This window comes from Gossypium arboreum, chromosome 8 (genome assembly GCF_025698485.1).
Source record: "Gossypium arboreum isolate Shixiya-1 chromosome 8, ASM2569848v2, whole genome shotgun sequence".
NCBI lineage: Eukaryota > Viridiplantae > Streptophyta > Magnoliopsida > Malvales > Malvaceae > Gossypium > Gossypium arboreum.
In genome coordinates this window covers 54,923,662-54,948,339 of record NC_069077.1, presented here as the reverse complement: position 1 = coordinate 54,948,339, position 24,678 = coordinate 54,923,662, and the positions used below count along the sequence as shown (strand labels likewise).

The window sequence follows — 24,678 nt, the reverse complement described above, 5'->3', positions numbered from 1 at the left end:
AACATTATCTTTGCAGGTGAAGAAATCTAAACTGGTGAGGTAGTGTTCATTTCAAGAAAATTAATGAAGGCATTCAACTGAGCTAGTTTAGCTTTTTTGATTTTTATAAAGAGGTTAGTTGATTCTATTATACAACATTTATTCAGCAACTTAAATGCTGTGTTTTCATCTGCATGTGCTAATTATTCCACTAAGCTTCCTTTCTTTATACCAACCTTGTATTCAGGATTGTGGATACCATCATGGTGACATTGCTATGCCAATCTTAAATTCATTCAATCTACAATGTATAAATGTTGATGAGAAGTTATTGGCATATTGTGATTGAGTGTACCTTTGCAAAATTACCACACTTCAATGGGTGGAATTTGTGATTGAGTATTTTGTAAAAGGCTAGTAAAAGGGTGGGTGGTGTTTTAGTATTTTGTAAAAGGCTAGTAAAAGTACCTTGGCTTCTAAGAGTGGTTATATTTCTTTAGTTTTGACATTTGAGTTTTTATTAGTATTTTAAGAGTGATTATTAGGTGGGATGAATTACCGAAGCTAAATTCGGGATCTTTACCATCTAATTACAACAAAATTAATTAAAGTTTCTTTAATTTCTACAGATAATGTAATGTTAGGAAGTGTATGGTGAAAGGTGAAATGAAACAGAATTGGTCATCCACTCAAACCTCACACCATTTTCATTGACCATCAATATTCCATCAGCTTTGGTCATTGCTTTTACGTCAAGAAATGCCACACTTGCTTCCAAATTCTTCTTCTCTCATATCTCTATCTTTATCTATAACTCCCTTCTTTTATGCCCTTTTCTCTCTCTCTCTCTATATATATATTCAGCAGCTTTATAACTAATTACAAAGTGCCATGTGGCATCTTTATATATAAAAAAAAACATATTCTTTTATTAAATGTATATACAAGTTCTAGGTACTATCGAGCATATGTGAATTGCATACTTTCTTGGCTTATTTATATGCATTTTCATGTTCAAATAATTAACAAATAATATTTTCCTGACTCCAGCTTCTGTTTCTTGGTGAGAGTTGAATAGACCAGCTTGTTGAAATTATTAAGGTATGTTTTAGTTCAAAATTCTCATCATTAATAGTTTCATCATGATGATGTTGGAAAAATTAATCTTCTGGGGCTCCGATTTTGTACAGATTTAATTGCTGATTTTCCTTTCAAATATTGGATCGTTTTACTTACTTCACATTTGCCACCTAGTTTTCTGCCTTATGTTTTCTGTTATTTGCTATTCAGTTTGCCATGATCCTTTTTTGGGCCTAATTTTATTTCCATGTTCTTTTGTAGAAATTAGTTATCCACAAGGTAATATATATAGATATAGCTTATTTCCATGTTCTTTTATATTTGGTTCAACTTAATTATTATTTGATTCAACTTAAGTATGAATTAATTTTATTACCATGTAGCTTGCTTGTCCATTAAAATTACAACAATATAGTGACCTTCTCTCCAACCTTTTTTAAATATTTTAAAGATTCAAAGTATATAATTTGGAAACTTTGACGGGTTGCCTTATATCGAAATGTCGATAAAATGGATCCTCCTAGGTGTAACAATGCCACGTATGATGAATCTTAAAAATTCAAAAGACTTGAAAAAGTTCTATCGAGCTCATTTACTATTGAATATTTATTACCATGTAGCTTGCTTGTCCATTAAAATTACAACAATAGTGACTTTCTCTCCAACCTTTTTTAAATATTTTAAAGATTCAATGTATATAGGTTGAAACCCGACGGGTTGCCTTATATCGAGTGTAAGATATAATGGATCCTCCTAGGTGTAACAACGCCACGTATGATGAATCTTAAAAAATTCAAAAAGACTTGAAAAAAGTTCTATCGAGCTCATTTACTATTGAATATTTATTACCATGTAGTTTGCTTGTCCATTAAAATTACAACAATAGCTGACTTTCTCTCCAACCTTTTTTCAAATATTTTAAAGATTTAAAGTATATAGGCTGGAAACCTGACGGGTTGCCTTATATCGAGCTGTAAGAGATAATGGATCCTCCCTAAGTGTAACAACGCCACGTATGATGAATCTTAAAAAATTACTATATTCAAATTACTATTTTTTATATTAATAATGTTTGATTTTAATATTTAATAATTTTAAATGTCTTTAAAAGTTATAACTAAATTTTATCAAAATAGTATTAATATTGATCATTACTTAAATAAATTACATAACTTACATAACTCATATAACTTACATAACTCACACAACTTACATAATTTACATAACTCACATAACGTACATAACAACTTACATAACTTAACTAATACATGTAGTGTAATCTAATAATTTCTTTAAAAGCATATAGTTTAAATTTCAAATTTCATAACTTACATAATCTACATAACTTACATAAAACATAAAAATATATCATATCAAGACTTACATAATAAACAACTTACCTGTGTAATTTATTGTCAACTTTAGAATTCAAGAACTACGAAATGGATAGGAGTTGGATGAAATTGTCAAGGGTAAGAAACGCCTATCGAAATGGAGTACAAACTTTTATGAATTTTGCATTTCAAAATGCAAGCCAAGAGAATATGATTCTTTGCCCGTGTAAGAAGTGTGGCAACATCAATTGGCATACTCGTGAAGTTGTCTACAAACATCTAATTGTTGACGGCTTTATTCAGGGGTATAAAAAATGGATTTTCCATGGAGAGTGTACATCTAGTGGAACTTCTTCAACGATTAATCCGACTTATCCTGATACTGATTACCATCAGTATGTTAGACAAGATGACATGAAAGGTGTGTTGCGGGATGCATTTAATATGCACAGTCATGGTGAGCAATCGTTTCCACCTGACTTTATTGCATCTGATGATTGTAATATTGGTGGAAATATTTTTGGCAAAATGGGAACAAGTGCACCTTATGAGGAGTCAAATGAAGAAGCGGCGAAGTTTTACAATTTACTTAATGAAATGAACGAAGAACTTTACGAGGGATCAAAATATTCGAAATTGTCCTTCTGCATTCGTTTATTTCACTTAAAATGTTTGGGAGGGTGGACTGGAAATTCTTTTACAATGCTGCTAGAGTTTCTGAGAGAGATGTTTCCTTTTGCAAAAATCCCCCAATCTTGTCAAGATATGAAGAGACTAATAAAAGATTTGGGCCTTAGGTACGATAAAATTCATAGTTGCCCAAATGACTGCATGTTGTACTGGGGTGATCAGAAGAACCAACAGTGTTGTAATGTTTGCGGCAAGTCTCGTTGGATGAATGGGAATACAGAAGATGTGAATGCAAATGAAGGTGGGGTATAGTTAAGAAAGAAGCCAGTCAAGGTTTTGTGATACTTTCCCCTGATACCAAGACTTCAAAGGCTTTTCATGTCGTCAAAGACGGCCGAATCTATGAGGTGGCATAATGATCAATGGACCGATGATGGATTATTAAGACATCCTGCGGATTCTTTAGCTTGGAAATCATTTGACTTGAAATTTTCAAGCTTTGCAAGTGATCCTCGACATGTGAGGCTTGGGCTAGCAGCTGACGGCTTTAATCCATTTAAAATCATGAGTACTTCGTACAGTACTTGGCCTGTGATGCTTGTTCCTTACAATTTTCCTCCATGGATTTGCATGAAGCAATCTTCGTTTATTTTATCAATGATTATTCTTGGAGAGAAAGGTCCTGGAAATGATATTGACATCTATTTGCAGCCACTTATTGAAGAGTTAAAACAATTATGGTCGGGTGTTGAGACATATGATGTATTAAGAAAAAAGAACTTTTATTTACGTGCAGCTTTATTGTGGACAATTAATGATTTCCCGGCTTATGCTAATTTATCGGGTTAGAGTACTAAATGACGTTATGCTTGTCTTGTTGTGCTGCGCAAACTTGTTCGAAATGGTTGTACAATGGGAAGAAGTTCTCTTACATGGGCCATCGTCGGTAGTTAGATGGAAATCATAAATTTAGATTTCAGAGGACTCTATTTGACGGTACTGAAGAGTACAGAGGAGCTCCTCAGCAGACTGTTGGATATGAAATCTTGTTTATGTTAAAAGATATCAACTTTAGTTATGGGAAGATGAATCAACCACCTAACACGAAATCAAAGAGAATATCGAGGGATGAATCCGATGATGAATCTGATGAATAGGATGATCCTAATGAGGCAGACTTGTGGAAAAAAAGAAGTATTTTTTTTGAGTTGCCTTATTGGGAGCATAATATTTTACGCCACAATCTTGATGTCATGCATATTGAGAAGAATGTCTACGAGAACATAATTGGGACAATTTTGAATGTCGATAGAAAATCAAAAGACAATCTTTAGAGTCGACTTGATTTAGTTGACATGAGAATTCAGCGTGATCTTCATCCTCAAGTACTTTCGAATGGGAAACATCAGTTGCTGCCTTTTATTTTTTCAATGTCAAAGGAAGAGAAAGACGTGTTTTGTATGGTGTTGAAGGATATAAAGGTCCCAGATGCGTATGCGTCAAATATATCTCGATGTGTGAGTCTTAAAGATCGAAGATTATATTTATTAAAATCACATGATTACCACATCTTGATGCAAGATTTACTCCCAGTTGCTTTACGGTGCTGCATGTCAAATAATGTGACGTCATGTATAATTGAACTATCCAATATAATGAAAGCTATTTGTGGCAAAGTTTTAGATGTTGAAGAATTTAAGAAAGTACAGGATCGAGCTGCTTTTACTTTATGCAATTTGGAGAAGATCTTTCCACCTTCCTTCTTCACTATTATGGTGCACTTGGTAATCCATCTCCCTTACGAAGCAATACTTGGTGGACCGGTTTTTTATCGATGGATGTATCCAATAGAAAGGTGCTAATTTATTTGTCAAGTATTTATTTATTCGCGTCTATACATTTAGTTACAACTTTTGATAAATATTGTATATCGTGTTTAGGTTCCTAAGCAAATTGAAATCTTATTGTCGCAATAAGCGTTATCCAGAAGGATCAATTGCTGAAGGCTACTTGGTAGAGGAGTGCATGACATTCTGTTCTAGACATTTAGAATATGTTGAAACACGATTGAATAGACCAAATAGAAATGCTGGGCTCAATGATCATAACTTGGCCGAAACTTATTTATTCCAAAGTTATGGAGAACCAATCGGCAACGTTGAAATTGCAGAATTAGATGATATATCGTGGATACAAGCACATCGATATGTACTTTTTCACCACGATTTAGTTGAACCGTTACGCAAGTAAGTTCTAAAATTTCCTCACATATTTGTCGTTTTGATTTGTTTATCTTCTAACCAATTACACTTGTTTTTAACATAGTGAGTACAAACAAATTTTGAGATCTCGTGCACGCTATCGAAGATTGCAACATCGAGAGATTAATAAGTTATTCACAGAATCTTTTCATGAATGGTTAAGTCAAACGGTATGTAACTAAAGTTAATAAGTTACATATAATCCCGAAATTTAGTTAATTATTCAATTTACTTTTGATTCAATAGGTTTGGAGTGGAAAGGACGTCAATGACGAAGTTAAATGGCTTTCCCAAGGTCCGAACAGAATAATAAAAAGATATAGTGCCTTCCTCATCAATGGATACAGATTTCATACAAAGTATCGTGAGAGAATGAGGAGAACTCAAAATTGTAGAGTTGTTGTTAATTCTTCAATTACAAGTTATGCTAGTGCTAGGGATAGTAATCCAGTTGAGGGTAATGTGGAGTATTACGGGCTTCTTACCGACATTATTGAGTTGGATTACTATGGCAAATGGAAAGTTGTCTTATTTCGGTGTGATTGGGCTGATATTAATACTGCTCGAGGAATTAAAAAAGATCAATTTGGTTTTACAATGTTGAATTTCTCTCGCTTGATTCACACTGGACAACAATTGATGGACGAGCCATATGTATTTTCCTCTCAAGTGAAACAAGTTTTTTATTCGAAAGATCCAACTGATGAGGGTTGGTATGTTGTACTCCGGAACACCCCTAGAGACTTGTTTGAAATGGGTAATGGAATGAGAGATGACATCGTCGAAAGATCAGAAACATTACCTTTTCCAGAACAAAACTTAGATAAAGATATCCCTTGTGCTAATACACAACATCAATGGGTTCGACATGATGTGGATGAAGATTTTTACGAATAATGATGTAGTAAGATTTTACAATTTTTTAATTATATGAAATATTATAATTTTAATCTTTGTCATGTTATATAATTTAACTATTTTATATGTACTACTATTATTGTAATTTGTTACTAAAACTTTAACTATTTTATGTGTATTGCAGGAAAAATGCGTAGAAGAAGAGCACGAGATTTAAGTATTGTCCAGAATACTCCAAATTCGGAAGAAAGAAATAGTGAACAGTTGACAGTTGTTGGATCTTTGAATGTGCCGGAGACACTTAATAAGCCTGAAGAATTTCAAAGTAATGTTATGTTCATTTTACATGTGTTGACTTTTATTATTGAATTATTTGTCAATTTTAATATAATAATAGTATATCATTTTTCAGCTGAAAGTGGTAGGACGCGCAGAGTTCGAGGACGTACGCTACTTAGAGATTTATACGACTTAGATCCTATCGGGCGTGTTAAAGTAAGTAGAAATACTCATGGTCAGCCTGTTGGATCTAAAGCTCGACTTTTAGCAGGCTATTTGAGCATTTTAGCACGAAATGCAAATATGTTGCCCATCAACTACGAATCATGGCATCACATGCCTGATAGCAACAAAAATCAGGCTCTCCCTAATATTAAGGTAACAAAATGTGAATGCAATTTATAATACTTTGGTTTAAGTTTCATTTATATTTACATTCTAAACTTATGTTTTTTTAGGAGAGATTGCTTTAGAAGTCTCCGATGATTATATCAAGAAGGCATTAGGTAAAAGATGGAGAGACAATAAAAGCACTTTAAAGAAACAATATTTTAAGAAAGACATAAGCCTCGAGGAAAAACTGAGAAATGTTCCGCCGGGAATGCTGAGGTATCAATAGGAAGATGCGGTTAGATTTCGGAATTCAAAGAAAGGAGAGGTATTGCGTATTTCCAAACTCTTATATATAGTGTTTATTATATACGTAATAATAATTTTATTATGTAGGACCGTGAGCGAGTTGGAACAAGTAGTAGGCAAAAACAAAAATTCACGCACACGGCAGGGTCGAGAAGTTTTGCTTCTGTAGCTGAGGCCGAGGTAGTATGAATTTATTAATTCTTTCAAATATTAATACCTTTCTATTATTAAATAATATTCTTACTACTATATTGTAGGAAGTCAAATCCGGACAAAAAGTTGGACGCCTTAGCTTTTTGAGATTACGCATAGGAAGAAAGATGGATCTCCTATGACATCCGAAGTTGGAGAAATTATGGTATATTCACTTAATAATATTTGATTTATTCTAAATATTTATAATCTTTAATTATAATTGTTTAATTCAATTCATCATTAGTAGTTTTAAATAATGTTAAGTTATGTTGCATTCCTTTTTATTATATATTTCGTTTCTAACTCTTTAATTGATTTTTTAGGAGAAACTAAAGGAGAAGAAGGCGGAATATGAAGCGATTGCTTCTAGTGATAGTTCTGTTAATCTTGAGAACATTGATAATAGAATTATCACTGAAGTTTTGGGTCCTGAAAGGTACGGTTGGGTTCGATTTCAAGGATCTGATGTTACCCCGACCCAATATTTTGGATCCGGCCCCAAGAATACATGCCTTCGGAAGTCAAGCTCAAGTGAAGTTCGAGGTTAAGAGACCAGATAGCTCGGATGCAAGCGAACACGGTTGAGCAAATTGCCAAGGTTCAACAAAATCAAGAACTCCAAGAACAACTTAGAGCAGAGCAAGAGAGAAGAGGCGTGGCTGCAGCGAGAGAGGCAGAGGCACAAGCGATGGTAGCGAGCAGAGTAAAAGTACGATGACCTCCACTCTGACTTCAGAGATGATGCATATGTTTCAAACAATCGCAAAAGTCGCCGTCTTAGACATTAGTTTTCTTATTGTAAGAATGTTTTTAAGTTTTGTCACGTTTAACATTATTGTAAAAATATTTTAAATTATACTTTATTTATTAATTATATCATATATCTTTAGTTAAATTTGAAGTATCATTTAGAATTAATGTTTTTGGTTGTATTTTTTATGTTAAATTTGCTGTTTTTGGCTGTATTTTGTATTATATTTGTTGATTTGGTTGGATTTTAATGCAGGAAGGGCTGGATATTGGTGAAAAAAAATATTACAAATATGTCAAAATTAGCGGCGTTTGTAGAAAAAGCGCCGTTAAAAGCCTTGACCTTTAGCGGCGCTTTTTCCATAAACGCCGCTAAAAGCCTTGACCTTTAGCGGCGCTTTTCCTACAAACGCCGCTAAAAGCCTTGACCTTTAGCGGCTCTTCTCCCACAAACGCCGCTAAAAGCCTTGACCTTTAGCGGCGCTTCTCCCACAAACGCCGCTAAAAGCCTTGACTTTTAATGGCATTTTTTTCAATAAACGCCACAAATTTTTGTGGCGTTACCTATAGCGGCATTTTTTGCGGCGTTTTAGAAAACGCCACTGAAAGTTTTAGTGGCGCTTAAAAGCACCGCTAAAAGTCTATTTTCCTATAGTGCAAGTTTGGTATCGATTTTCCAAGCAGTATCGAGACCACTTGACAGAAATATCGATACCACACCTTAAGTATCAATACCTATGTGACAGTTTTAGAATTTTTTCCTAATGGTCCCAATGCATAATTAACTATTATTATAAGACTAATTGATGTATGAATAGCATGTAACAATGATAACTAAGGAGTAAGATTGACTTAAAACCTATACGAATACTAAAATGGAAGGCATATCTTTAGAATGAGCTTTTACTTGTTGTATATGGCATGAGACGGTGATGTAGCATCCTGATATTCGGGCTTGGCGACTAGGCCGGGTATAGGGTGTTACAATATTTACATTAAAAAAGTAAATGAAAAATATATAATCAGTGTTGTCGGGCCGAATATGTGTTACAGGGCGGTGGTTGACGTTTATAGGTAAGATTTTTACGTACAAATTTGGGTGTTGGCTCCTCCTCTTCTTTGTGATCATCATCTTCATCTTCACCTCGACTCTTGTATTCATCTTCATCTCAACCCTTGTCTTTATCTTTATCTCTACCCCCGTCTTTGTCTTTGTCTCCATTTTCTTCTTTCGTGGTTAAGTGCGGTGTATTCCTAGCTTCCCCTTGTGTCTCTTTTATTCTACAAGAAGGCGGTTGCAACAATGAGCCACTTTTATAAAACAATGACACAGTGGGTGTTTGTGACACTATTGGTGAATAACCGTATGATATCTTATAACTTGGTTGCGCATAATATCCGAGAATCATTATTGTTGGTGGATACGTTGAAAATGATGTCAGCATTTATGTCGACATCAATGTCTACATTAGGGCATAATATGTTAGGGACAGAAGTGCCACGAAATACACATCTGCAGGAGGTGTAGATACAGGATGTTGCAGTGGTACATAGTGTTGTGCATAATGTGGTGCTTGCGTAAAATACATGAGGTTAGTGAAAGGAGCAAGAATTAAATGGAGGGAACTGACAAGGATGGAATGGAAACATTGGTGCCCCTTGTTGGGTTGGAGCCGATGACGAACCCGTCGTAGAACTTGCTCCGAACCAATGATGCTGAGGCAGTCATTGTGGCTTCTTCAAACAAATTTTCCTACTCCTCACCCCCACCAACAGTAGCTATGACTTGTTGGCAAGTCTAAACCATGGCATGTACTCCATAGAGGTTGTCATGTTCGATGTGAAAAAAGGTTCGCGAATGGGTATGAAATTCAAACTACGATCCTAAATGTCGATATATTCCTCGTGGAATTCCCACCAATTTTGTAACACCGCTTACCCGTGTTCTAAACCGGAACAGGGTACGAGACATTATCGGAACATAATACATGCAAACGTACGAAATCATGACATAGAATTTTTTTTTAAAAAAAAACATACATTTTCATGTCCTATAACCTGAACAACATTAGTTAACATCAACGGGCATATACAAAATGAACTATTAAATTTTGAAGACCAACATTTCAGGCCAATTTAATTATGACATATAACAAAAATAACCAAGTCATCTATACATGCCATAACTCCAAAATAATGTTTACAAAATACCAAAAAGTATTGATAGTGCGGATGGATCTCCGACGATCTCCGAATCCCGAGCTGGCCTAGTGACGCTATAAGACAAGAGAAAGAAAAGAGAGTAAGCGTAAAGCTTAGTAAGTAAGTACGTAAGTGATATACAATTTATCAACATATTTCTCAAAATAAAACAATCATAATAGTACATAATCTCATGTTTAGGTCAAACTATTTTCTTGAGTCACTGTCACTAAATTATTTATATCTAGAGTTACGAAACTCTGAATTTAAATCCGTTAATTTTATCAAAAACTAGACTCATATAATTTCTTACCATAAAAATTTCAGAATTTTTTGTTTAGCCAATTAGTACATTTTAGTCATTAAAGTTTTCCCTATTTCACTGTCTGATAGTTCCGACCTCTTCTTAGTAAAAATTAAATATCTCATAGTACAAAACTCGGATAATGTTCCCGTTTGTTTATATTAAAATTATACTCATATAATATTCTAGGAATGTAAATTATAACCCATAATTATTTTTATACAATTTTAAACAAATTTTCTAAGTAAGAACAGGGGATCTCAAATTCATTCTGACACTGTCTCACAAAAATTAAAATATCACATAATATAGAACTCTTTTGCTCCCCCTGTTTATTTTATATGAAAATAGACTCATTAATATTGAATTCCATAATTTATTTAAAATTTAATTCAACTTACACAATTTTTTGTGAATTTTCAAAGTTACATAACTGCTACTGTCCAACACTGTTTTACTACTAAAATTCACTCTTACATAATTTCACTTAATCCATTTTGTCTTATCGAAGTTCACTCAAATATCGAGCGTATTGCTCAAAATTTTCTTAAACATATACCTGCACTTATTCATCATATAATCATGTTCACATGTATTTTTACTTAATCGATTTTCCCGTTGAACTCTTCGGAATAATAACTGATACTCAGTTGCTTGCACATATTTTCACACTTGTAGCCAAAGCTATTTGGTACGCATAGTAGCCTGCACTTAGTAATACACATGCGACCAACTATCCGGTACATGTAGTAGCCTGCACTTAGTATTACACACGTGACCTAACCATCTGATACACGTAGTAGCCTGCACTTAGTACTACACCCGTTATCGAAGTTATCGGGTATGCATAGTAGCCTGCACTTAGTACTACATATGCGACCAATAATCTGGTATACGTAGTAGCCTGCACTTAGTACTACACACGTGACCTCACAATAGATCATTCGTATCATTTCTATTTCGAAGGCTCAACCGGGAAATTCCTCACTTTCCAACATGTTACAATTTATTCATAGTCCTTTTTCAATTTGCAATTTACAACAAATAATCATTCTATAGGTAGCCACATTTCATATGATAACAAAATATAATAAAATAAAAAGAATCGATAAATTATTTACGTACAAACTTACCTCGGTGCAAAATATAGAAATGTTGCAATTTAGTCCGAAATCTTTTCTTTTCCCCGATCAAGGTCGATTCCATGTATTTCTTGATATATAATAACACATTTGACTTATTGATGTCTCACATTATCAAATTACTCCAAAAACATCCTATGGCTAAAATTACAATTTTACCCCTAAAGTTTCACAAAATTATGATTTTGCCCCTAGGCTCGGAAATTAAACTTCATCCTATTTTATTATGTTCTCTGACATGTTGATCATTTTTCCCTTCTATAGCAACATCAAATTCACACTCTAACATGTACTTATGAACATTAGGTATTTTTTACTGATTATGTCGTTTTACTCGTTTTCACGTAAAATCGCTTAGCAAAAGTTGTTTAACACAATTTAAAGCTTCATATTCTACCATAAAACATCAAAATAAACACATTTCACCTACGGGTATTTTTCAAAATATAAACCCTAGGTTAAATTATTGCTAGAATAAACTTAATCAAGTTACTAGGACTCCAAAAATGTAAAGAACATTAAAAACGGGGCTTAGAATCACTTACTATAGAGCTTGGAAGCTTGAAAAAAACCCTAGCTATGGAGAACCCTTGAAATTTCAGCCTTATGAAGAAGATGAGCAATTTTTTACTTGATTTTTCCCTTTTTAATTCATTTATTAACTAAATGACCAAAATGCCCTTTTAACTAAACTTTCAATTTTTATCCATGTAAGCCCATTTTTGTCCAAAATCATAGAAATTGGTCAAATTTCTATTTAATGACTTATAATTAATATTCTAAAGCAATTTCATGCTAAAAGCTTCTAGAATGCAAGTTTTGCAACTTATTCAATTTAGTCCCTAATTTCGAATTGGACACTTTAGGCATAAAATTTCTTCATGAAATTTTCACACAATCATGCAACCACATCATAGACCTCAAAATAATTATAAAATAATTAGTTATATCTTGGATTTGTGGTTTCAAAACCATTATTCTGTTTAGGCCCTAAATCGGGCTGTCACAAATTTTCATCGGTTTTCCTCTTCAAATCAAGCTTGTGGAGTATCACTCAATTCGATTCGTGCATCTCTACCATCGCGTAAACTACCAATGGCACCTCCGCGTCCCACATACTCCGAATGGTCAAAAATTCAGACGGGACACATTCTACGATATCTGGATCAAAGTATGACATTCATTCAAACTGTAGTGCACAATTATAATTTTTGTTATCTACAAAATTTTAAATTCCAAATCATTGCGTAATTATTATAGGTTTGAAATTTCAATAACTAACATCGGCTTCTAAACATTGATCTAATAGCAACCGGATATTTTGGAATTGCTTTGATAGTCCCACATAACTCGACCATGGTTTCACCTACTCAAACAATATGTTAATTCAAACATATAATAAATAACATTTACTATGGTAACTATATATTATTATGAAATAAATTATTCCTTGCCACCAATGAGAATTTATAAGGGGTGTCCACTTAGGGACATGAAAATGGTAGCCACCACCACGCCCATGACTACAACAGGAGCAAGCAACCACTGATTGACATCTTATCTAGTTTCGTCACTCGAAACAACTCTCTGTACAACGTGGCCAAAACAATTGATCCCCAACTCAGTTGACCACATTCTTTGAAGTTGACTAGGTGTAGTAGCCACCTTATGTGTACTAAATTTTGAGATTTATCAAGCATTAAAATGCCCCCGATTAACCTCAAAATCAATGCTTGGGCGTATTGTTCTTTGACGATGTCAGTCGCGTTTGGAGGAAGGCCTTTGAAATTATCTTACAACCATCTCATCTCTATCCGGCCACCTTGAAACTTGTTTGGCACCTTCTCTAAAAATGTCTTGCAAAGGTCCTATTTATCGGGAACGAACACTGACCCCATAACGATTGACCCATCCACAAGGAAACCAAGTTTTAAAGCTACGTCCTCAAGTGTGATTGTACACTCACTGCATGGAAGATGAAACGTGTATGTCTCAGGTCTCCATCTTTTCACCAACCCGCTAATAAGTGTAGGATTCAATTTACAACCCCCAAGCATACGAGACGCATGTAAGAATTCCACATCTCGAAAATAACCATGAGTTTCACTAGGTGCACTCTTTAAAAAATTGTGTATGAACCCCTCCAAAACACGATCATCTGCCTATTTATATCAACAAGATAAAATAATTTCAAAAAGATTAAAATTTTAAAAACTTTATAATTAACTTAATTGAAAACAATGTAATTTAAAATTTTTCCTTTCCATTACCGATTGAGTAGCGGAAACGTGCTTGTCATCGAAATGAATAAGCGAACTTGTCATTCATGAAAAATTAAGCGAAATGAATAATTAATAAAATTATAAAATAGAACTATAATATTTTATACATATTTATTGGAAATTTTCTAACAAATCTTGAGAAAATTGAGGGTTTAGAGAGATTGGAGAGAGTTGAATTTGAATAAAAAATAGTCTGGTATTTATAGGAAATTAAAGTTACCGTTGGGCTATTTAAAAATTTTACCATTGTCGCGTTTGAATTTTACCGTTGGAGAAATGATCATCAAAGAAAAACGCGTCTAAATGAGCGCGCTTTCAAACTTTTTCTCCAAAATCGACTTATTTTATTAAATATTCAAAAACACGACTTATATAGCCAATTAAAAAGAAAGGCATATTTAGAGAATTTAGCCTCCTTGCCAGTTTTTCTTTTATGAAAAATATTATCTATTTTATGTTTATATCACAGTGACCAGGAGATATGTCGTGTACTTTGCTTTGCATCATTTTAGCGACGCCGGAAGATGGGATGTAGTTCACATAAATTATTTTGTGTTGCTATGTTAATGGGTAAAAACTCGAAGAAGATCAACCCAGAGGGAAACCTAACTCTAAATTATTGTAGTCCGAAGAAAAGAATGCAACTTCCACCCAACGCTAGATTCATCACCGTATGTACATATGACATTGTGCAGTTGCCTGGAGGCAAAGGCAACGGCCAGACGCAATGCATCCTCCTCTATATTTTAACTTCTTGTTTTAAATTTCTAGTAATACCGGAGCCGGTGGGCCTGGTGGGGTGGCTACTGCATGCACACCACAATGACATCTGTGGATTGTAATTGTCTATATGCCAACGTCCTGCCGTAATGCCATGCCATATTATTCATCTTCATTAATTTATTCCAGTGGAGCTTAGCTTATTCCTCTCTCTCTCTCTTCCCCCTCTATGCCACAAAATCATAACTCCATCTACCTGTGAGTTTTGTATACAAATATATAAATACAATTTATAACTTAAAAATAACACGAAAATTAGTCTACGTATCTCTGAGTTCTTTTGAGACACATCTTTCTCTCACTCCATTAATACCACTAAAGAAACACCAATCAGCATCTCTAATCACTTTGAATTTGGAAACCCTATCAACTTATCTTGTCATTCCCTTTCTGTTTGTAGGCCTTTCCATGGGGTCTACTTTGTGTAAAAGCTAAGGTACACTTAACCTAACAAGCTTTACAACATTAACTTCAATCATCACTGTCGTCCATTAGCTAATCAAGTTGCTTCAAAACCATTGGTAAAAGGATAAGCGCTTACATCTCATCTCATTTAAGACTATTTCTTTTGACATCATAAACATTCAAGCCACTTCTCTCTTATTTGGATGTTACATTGGTGAACTAAGACCCACTAGGTGATGTGCTAAAATAAGGCTATAAAACATCCTCGTTTCTCTTCTACTCGTACTGCTCATTCTCCCTCCCTGTCACAACCCTACATCCAACACTTTCTTCTTCAGAAGTTTTTACAATCGGCAACCAAAAGTGGGAAAAAATCAAAATACTAGGAAAACTGAATGCGACCACCACCTGCAGTCCACATGTCCCCACCGCTTTCTTCCGGGGAACCACAGATGTCTTCCACTTCAACCTCAACATGTAGGTGGCGGCCTTACTCCAACTCTAATGGCTTAGAAGCTAACGCAGCCATAGGGTTAGTCATTCTCTTCTGTGCTCTAATATGCTCTCTGGCTCTCAACGCCGCCATATGCTGCTTCCTACGTGGCGGAGGCCATTCTCGCAACAACCAACTTTCCCTAACCCAACAACAGCTAGAGCAGAGAAAGCCAGTCCCAGAAACAGCTGCAGCACGCATGGTTGAAGCTTCAACACTGGTTTACTCAACGGGGATGAAGCTGATAGGAGCAGAGCCTGAATGTGCTACCTGCTTGTCTGGATTCGTGGAGGGAGAGAGGATTCAAGTGTTGGGCAAGTGTAAGCATGGATTCCATGTACAATGCATCCAACAGTGGTTGTCTTTTCACTTCTCTTGTCCCACTTGCCGTTCTACTTGTCTTTCTCCATCTCCATCGTCGGAAGAAACTTTCGACCAATGCGTTGACAACATTTCCCAACAAGTGGCGCCCCAGGGGAGAGCGTAGCAGCTTTGGATGCTCTTCTTCGTAGGGTAGGGTCAACTCGCTCTTACATTTTCCTCTGTAATTGACAAATTCGAAACCTTTTTTTTTTCTTAGAAATCGGAGAAATTAAAATGATGTCAAGGATGTCATCCATTAGTCAGAATTATGGTTGATTGAGACAAAAGAACTGAAACTTGAAAATTATAAAATAGTAGTAAGGAGACTGGGTTTGCGTGAAAGCAGAGATCAGCGGAAATTAGAATGTTTTGGGTTGAGTAGTGACAGGGACTATAACATATCAGTCATGGTGAAGAGGCTTCTGGTTGCGAGGTAAAAGCGTGTGCTTGTTTAATGAGTGAGATTCCCTAGTTATTAGACATCATAAACTGGTATATTACTGTCATTAATCCTGGAGCTTCATCACTTTGATTTTCTTGAGAAACAACATGGCTTCTACCTCGTAATTTTATGATACTTTGACTTTCATATTTATCCCAAATAATTTTGAAAGAAAATTAATTGATTTTTTTTCGATTACCTTCAAAGCCTCAACTAATGGTAAAGAAATTGAAATCTACTTTGGACTGGTAAGTTGTATGATGAAATATTATTATTATTTACTCTAAACTTCAAATATTTTTGGTAGTCAATGTAATTCTCCTTTTTTCTTTTACTTTGGAATTTTGAAATTAATCTCTCAATTTTTTTCCGAAAAAAAGAAAATCTCCCAGATTTGTTGATTGTAGTGTGATAAGCAGTAAAAAGGAAGGGTTTGTTATTTTGGCTGTCAAATTCCTCCAATTCTTTAATTCAAATATTGTCGGCCATATTATTTGCACCTTCTTCAATGTCTCTGTTATTTTAGGTAACATTTACTTGATTCATAATCCTTATCCTACGTAAATTATAGTAAATTTTGAAACACGTTAGTCATTGTGAATCAGCATTGCCCATGTGTGATCTAAAATCTTTTGAGAGAATAAATTTCTGCAGCACCATCTTCGTGTCTTGTAGGTAAAAGGAGAGTATGAAGTGAAACTGAAAATAACTGTCATGTCAAAGTAGTAGTTTCAAATTGAAGGTATTTATCCAGAAATCAACAAAGCTTTTTTATTTATTTATTTTCAAGAGAAGATTATTTTGTTAATTTTTTATATCGGACGATAGCTGAAGTCATGTTCCAATTGGAGCAACCTCACATTTCTTTATTTTCCTCTACTTGGACACTTCCCTAATTCTGCTCTAAGTTTTACATCCACAGGAATTCCATGAGTTTAAGCTACATGGGAAAGCATTGAATAATTCAAATTTCTCTTGCACGCTACAAGTAGCCCATAACTTTTTTTCTTAATTAAAACCTCAGCAAAAACTTGGTTCTTATTATTGCAAACAATCATCAATGGAGACCAACTACTAAACTTTTTGGGTAAATTAAGAATATTGAACCAACTTCACAATCTTATCCACATCATCGGTCCCACAATGTCTAATAATTTATATACTAGAAATCACAAGCTTTCCAAGCATTATACTTCTAACAATTTCGCTTGCTTAAAACTATAATTCAACACACACAAAAAAACAATGCAAATGATTGTTAAAACCAAGCAACATTCCTATCATTATAGAATAAAATAATTATATGTAAACACTACAAAGCATGCTAGCATATAACAATACTTATAAACCATATCTCATACATTCATGATGGACGAAAATAAAAAAACAAACAAAACAAAATGAAAACCACACAAGGTAACAGCAAAAGAACACAAGCTCATATCTAGAAGCACTTCCTATGAACAATGGCAGGCCCAGATTCGTCATACTCCGCTTTTGATATCCACATCTACATTCAATGCAAACAAAACATATCATTGGAGTTAATTGAAAGAGTAACATTGTCTGAACTCTGAATAACCAATCCAAGCATAAAAAAGCAGAATATCATCTATGGGAACAACATTATCATCAGAAGCATTCAACGTAAGATGCAAAGCACATTCAGCCCACCTACTTCATTCCTTTTTTCAAAATGTTGTTCTAGCAAACGCTTCTATGTTTCATTCTTTGGCTTCTATGTGTATTTAACAGTGCTACGTGATGCTCAAACCCTTCAGTCTTTTACATTAGGCATGCAAAAGTCACTTCTCTGATAAAGTAGATGAAAGACAAACTAAAGGTAAAACAAGCTTGTGAATGCAATGTAAAACATAATGCATACCTGCTGGAATGTACTAAGAGAAGCTAAAATAGACCCACCAATCCAGACACTGTATTTTCTCTCTGGGGGTGCTACCACCTTAATCTTCATGCTACTTGGTGCAAGAGCTGTGATTTCCTTGCTCATTCTATCAGCAATACCAGGAAACATGGTGGATCCACCACTAAGCACTATGTTACCGTACAAGTCCTTTCTAATATCAACATCACATTTCATGATGGAGTTATAAGTGGTCTCGTGAATTCCAGGAGCTTCCATTCCAATAAGCGATGGTTGAAATAAGACCTCAGGACAACGGAAACGCTCTGCTCCAATGGTTATTACCTGGCCATCAGGTAGCTCATAACTTTTCTCAATTGATGAGCTGCTTTTCGCTGTTTCAAGCTCCTGCTCGAAGTCGAGTGCCACATAAGCAAGTTTCTCCTTGATGTCACGGACAATTTCTCGTTCAGCAGTTGTGGTGAATGAGTAACCCCTCTCTGTCAGGATCTTCATCAAAGCATCTGTTAAATCTCGTCCAGCAAGGTCAAGCCTGAGGATGGCATGGGGAAGTGCATAACCTTCATAGATTGGAACTGTGTGACTGACTCCATCCCCAGAATCCAGCACAATACCTGGAAATAACAGGCTTGTCAACAAATTATCAATCAAACTTTGAGGAGAATCATATTGTCCAAAGAAAAATCATCATACTACTACAAACCTGTAGTTCGCCCACTAGCATAAAGGGATAGAACTGCCTGAATTGCAACATACATGGCAGGAACATTAAACGTTTCAAACATTATCTGCGTCATTTTCTCCCTGTTGGCCTTAGGATTGAGAGGTGCTTCAGTAAGAAGCACAGGGTGTTCTTCAGGAGCAACACGAAGTTCATTGTAGAAAGTGTGATGCCAGATCTTTTCCATGTCATCCCAGTTGCTAACAATACCATGTTCAATAGGGTATTTCAATGTGAGAATACCTCTTTTAGACTGAGCCTCATCCCCCACATAGGCATCTTTCTGCCCCATCCCCACCATGACACCTGTGTGTCTAGGCCGTCCAACAATACTAGGGAAGACAGCCCTAGGAGCATCATCTCCAGCAAACCCAGCCTGTTTGAGGAAATAAGTGAGGTTCTTAAAACTTCAGACTTAAAAGTGAAAAAAACACATGCACCAGAAAATAAGGATCATATTGCTCTCACCTTAACCATTCCAGTACCATTATCAACAACAAGAGGCTGAATGTCTTCGTCTGCCATACTTCAGATTGACCTAATAATAGAACACAATCAGACCATAAGACAATTTGAAGATATTACAGGCATTGATTATAACGGAAACGAGTGCAAAAGTTTCATGCAAGACTAAACCAAATTGGTACTTGGGAAAACATAAGCTTTCTAAAATTTCATAAACAAAACATAATAATTGTTTAAAACTTCATTGCAGTTCTTAATTGAGTCATCAATTGTTACAGATCTAACTGGTTAGCTTCAGTCACTAAAAGTTACTGTTAGTAGTAAGTAAAGGCACCGATCATCAAAATCCACAAACAAGATTTCCAAGCAGATCGATCAGGAAACCAATACTCAAAAGTGACTACGACAAACAAAATGGTTTCTACAGCTACTATCACGCACAGTAACTTTTCATTATAAAATCTTTCACATGTTCTTGAGTTTGAACAGTAGCAGAGGCTATGAGAAACTCAACGGTAACTGACTTTAACCTCTCCCCCTTCCAAAGATATCAGAATCAAAAGCAGAACCACAACTCAGAGTTGACAATTCATAATCGGAAAGTGAAAGTGAAAAAGATAGTTCATAATCTAAAGAAAATGAAACAGAACATACAGTTTGAGAGCAAAAGAAGACCAAGTTTACCTGAATAACCAAAAAAAAGGTGACGGGCAAAGATGGCATAAGGATCGAAAAAAAATAACAATAATAGAAGAAAGTGAAAGGTAGAAGGAGCAAACCTGAGATTGAGTGGGAAATGAAGTGAAGATGAGAGGCAGGAAATTCAGAAGAAATGCGCAGTGCAAGTAAAGAAGGAAGGGAATTCTAGAATAATGGGGGTTATGGCAAAAGGTAAGTGGACCGCTACTTTTTCTGTTTTTGGCTGTCTTTTTCCTCACCGAATATAAAAAGCTTTTCCCTTTCCACAAATTACTTTTTATTTCATTCTTTTTCTGGTGACTTAAATACTCATAAATGTCTGAATTCTTTTGAAATTTATTAAATTGAACCGATTTTTTAAATAATTATAAGTATAGGCTGATAAAAGGAAAACGCTTAGAAAAACACTTCTTTTCAGTTAGGGTTTTTCAGAGTTGATTTAGGGTTTGTATGGTTTTTAAATACTAGGGTTTTGTGTTTAAGGTTATTTTAGGGTATAGGGTTCAAAATTTTAAATTGTGAAAATATTTTAAATAATAATTGTAATTATTGAATTCATAATTTAAAATTTTTATATTTACATCAATCGTATATTTGAATTTCATTATGCATATTGATTCATAATTGGAACTCAGAGTACTCAGTTCTGATATAAAATTAGTTTTTAAAATTTTTACATTTTTTTTTGAAGCTTAGGTTGATCCGATATTTCATTCAAATAATTACCGATTCATAACACGAGTAGTTCGCTTGAGGACGTAAAAATGGCAATCAGTATCGCACCCATGACTGCAGTAGTAAAATGCAACCACTAATCTTGTTTTTTTGTAGTTGCGTCGCCCGACATATCTCCCGGTACAATATCACCAATATGATAGACCCTTAATGAGTTCGTCTGCTTCTCCAAAATTAATGAGTTTCAGCAACCACCTTAGATGGATGAGTGTTCATGACTTGTTCGGCATTAAGATACCCTCGAGAATCTATAGGATGTACGCTCGAGTGTGTCATTCTCTTTCGAGTTCAGTCGAATTCTCAACTAGCCCCACAAAATTTTTTGTAGCCAACTCATTTCGATTCGACCTCCATAAATCGTCTTCAGAACTGAACCCAAAAGTTCACCGCATACGCCTTCCCAATCAGCAGAATAAATAGATCCAGTGACTACTGACCCATCCACCGGTAACCCTAACTATAAATTCACATCCTCCAAAATGATAGTACACTCGCCGAATGGAAGACAGAATGTGTGCGTCTCGAGTTTCCACCTCTCCACCAATGCGCTTACGAGTTTTGGGTCCAACTTACACCCTCGATCTACAAGGGCCACATGCCAAAAACCGGCTTCCCTCAAGTACGGTTCAATCAACGATGATGGAAGACTGGGTAGACTAAGAATATAGCATTGTAAAAATCGATCTTCTGCCTATTTACGTAAAAAATGTACAAAATATTAAATTAAAGTATAACAATGAAATAATAAATTTAAACAAAATTGAAATTTATTAAAAAAAATATTCTTGCCATTTGTAATTGATTGACGGGAATGTGCTTGCCATCATGGCGGATTAGAGATCCGGTCATTGCTAATTATAAAAAAAGGATTTATTTTTAGTAAAACAATATTTTCAAAAAATATTAATAAAAATTCTAATAAAAATATAATCTAGATAGAAATATAATTTTAAGTAATAAATTGATGTGTGTTTTCCGAAACTAACTAAAAATATGACAAAGACAAGTGCACCTATCGATAAATAAAATAGTTATGGTGAGTAAAGATATCTATCTACGAGAACTAAAAGTATTAGTGATTACTATTTTCCTATTATTTAGCTGACAATTTGGAGTGGTTGTTTTAAACTAAGATTTACTAAATTAATTTAACTAAGAACTCAATAGAAAATAAATCAGGAAAATAACCGAAAGATAACCAATGAGAGAGACAATACCTAGGAAAGAATCCGCTTAGACTTCATCTATTATAACTGACTCTAGGTTGATTAATCAAAATTCCTTTCTAATTAAAACCCCTATTGTCTCTTTTACTCGATTCATGGATTCACCTATTAGATTTGACTCTAATCCAGTAGATTTATGTCGTCCTATTTCTAGGATTGCATACAACTCCACTCAATTATGCTAGATCTACTCTTAAACAGAGACTTTTGCTCCTCTAATTAAGCACATTACAAATGAATTAATATCCTGAAAATATTAAAACAAGAGATAAGTGCACATAATTAAGAATAAGAATCAAGTATTTATCGCATAAAATAGAAATCAAATAATATAATTCATCATAGAGTTCATCCTCACTAGGTATCTAGAGAATTAGTTCATAATTGTGAATAAAAACATCTCAAAGTAAGAAAAACCACAAGAAATAAAGAAACTCATAAAAACTTCAAGAGAAATTAAAAGGAGGTATTCAATCTTGATGGAAATCTGCTTCAGAGTTGGCTCCAATGGTGTTCTTCGAGTTGTTGTCGTCGACTTTCTCTGATGGCTCCCTTTTCTCTTCTTCTATTTGGTATTAATAGACTTTAGAATGCTTAGAAAGCCTAAAAATTACGTTTTTCCGCGTGTTTGGGATGTAAGTCGCGAAATCAACTCGATTTGACATTGTAACGCCTCTAACCCATATTTATCACCAAAACAAGGTTACGGAATATTATAGGACAACGTAATAGTAAATCATTCAAATCATACATTAATAAAAACATAATCAAATTGCTTGGACTTTAAGAAACTCAAATACTAACCAAAATATAAAATAAAAAAGACATTAATCAGGTCAAAAACACATCAAAACCAACTTAATATGTGCCTAACCAATGTACCCTCATTGATACCACAATTATATACAATTTAATCTCAAAATACACATTAATTCAAATCATCAACTCATTCAAGAAGTACCAAATCAAAATACCTAACAGAGTTACCACAACTACAACAAATTAAATATATGTAAACCACACATACTAGCATAACAACTATACCTCATTCTTATACCCTTTGCAAATTGGTTATTTGCACAAAATATCATTCATAACATTTACATAAGCCAAACATTAACCAAAATAGCACAAGAGCATATACATTCCATATAATTCAAATTTAACGTTTCAATAACTACCGAGATAAACTGGATAGTGTGACTTGAGTGCAGTTCCGATCTTCCAACCTTCTGAAAATCTACAATGACATTGAACAACACAAGTAAGCTTAATGAAGCTTACTAAGTTTGACGAGATAAACAAAAATCTTACCGAACTAACTATAATAAATCAAATAATAATAAAATCATTCATGACTGTAATGACCCAAAATTCATGGGCATCGAAAAAGTACATTATCGTGCCTCAGTCTTAGCGAAATGGGTTCGTAAAAAATTACTAGAAATATCTATGAGTCTAGTGATGTGTTTAATTAGGCTTTGATTAGGTGAATTTAGTCTAATTAAGAGTAATTAGTAAAAAGGATTAAATTGAATAAGAGGTAAAAATTAAATTATAGATTAATAGAAAATAAAAGCGGCCAAATAGGAATTAAGCCTATTTAAGAATTTGAGGCGGCAATTACTTCATAAAAATCTTAAATTTTATGATTTAATTATATAAATATTTTAATAAATTATAATGAATATTATTTATTAGATAATGTAATTTATATTAATTAAAATTATGATATTATATTATAAATTAAATATTATTATTATTATTATTATTATGTATTATTATTATTATTATTAATTTTATTAACTAATACATAAAAGAAATAAAGTAAAAGAATAAAAGAAACAAAGAAACAAAGAAAAAAAGAAGGAAAAACTAGGGTTTGAGGATTTAAGCTTTAATTTAGTAAGTCAATTAAGCCCTTTTCTTTTAATTGTGATGTTTTAGAAGCTTTAGAATAAAGTTTTGTTGAATTTATGTTAAGATTTTGAAAGTTCTTAGGTTTTTGAACATAATTCATGTTGAACAAATTGATGAATTAGGAATTGATGAATTAGGGGTTTAATAGATAGAATTTCAAGTTAGAATTGATAAAATGATTAAACTGTAAAGTAAGCTACAAGTTTTGTGATAGAGGGGCTAAATTGAAAAAATTGAAATTAGGGTTTTATGGTGAACATTAGATAGTTAAGTTGAATTTGGTAGAAAATTGAGTAAAAATAAGGTATGAATTGAGATAGAAAAGTAAATGAATTTAGTTAGGATCAAATTAAAATTAAGGTAGAAGTTGAATAGAAATTCAATTATTTAATATAAATTAGTGTTGTATTAATAGTATAAATTATTTTAATTTATGTAGTTAGCAAAGAACCGAGACATCAACACAAAAAGGAAAAGAGAAGATTATCGAATAGTAAACTCGAGAAAATTACGGTTTGTATTACTATAATTTAAACTACTATTTATTAAATGTTATACTTAAATTTATGTGTATGGTAAGTAAAATTTTAAGGTAAGTATCAATATTGA

The 24,678-nt window shown here is 33.9% G+C and overlaps 2 protein-coding genes across 3 annotated transcripts; one reads left to right on the top strand and one right to left on the bottom strand.

Annotated features, from left to right (window-relative positions):
- The first annotated feature begins 15,252 nt into the window (after positions 1 to 15,252).
- LOC108469626 (RING-H2 finger protein ATL79-like) lies at positions 15,253 to 17,427 on the top strand. Its single transcript, XM_053017992.1, has 2 exons — positions 15,253 to 16,126; positions 17,094 to 17,427. The coding sequence occupies exon 1, from the start codon at positions 15,516 to 15,518 to the stop codon at positions 16,098 to 16,100; it is 585 nt and encodes a 194-aa protein (XP_052873952.1). The 5' UTR covers positions 15,253 to 15,515; the 3' UTR covers positions 16,101 to 16,126; positions 17,094 to 17,427.
- A 246-nt stretch (positions 17,428 to 17,673) lies between these two features.
- LOC108469625 (actin-7-like) lies at positions 17,674 to 20,439 on the bottom strand. 2 transcript variants are annotated; one of them, XM_017770563.2, is made up of 6 exons: positions 20,269 to 20,436; positions 20,144 to 20,173; positions 19,493 to 19,562; positions 19,007 to 19,400; positions 18,304 to 18,917; positions 17,674 to 17,928 (listed from the first exon to the last, which is right to left on the bottom strand). In XM_017770563.2, exons 3-6 carry the CDS (start codon positions 19,547 to 19,549, stop codon positions 17,863 to 17,865), a joined length of 1,131 nt encoding a protein of 376 aa, XP_017626052.1. In that variant the 5' UTR covers positions 19,550 to 19,562; positions 20,144 to 20,173; positions 20,269 to 20,436; the 3' UTR covers positions 17,674 to 17,862. The 2 variants fall into 2 exon arrangements, with proteins under 2 accessions (XP_017626052.1, XP_017626051.1); XM_017770562.2 differs by lacking the exon at positions 20,144 to 20,173 and having other exon boundaries at positions 20,269 to 20,439.
- Between the last annotated feature and the right edge of the window lie 4,239 nt (positions 20,440 to 24,678).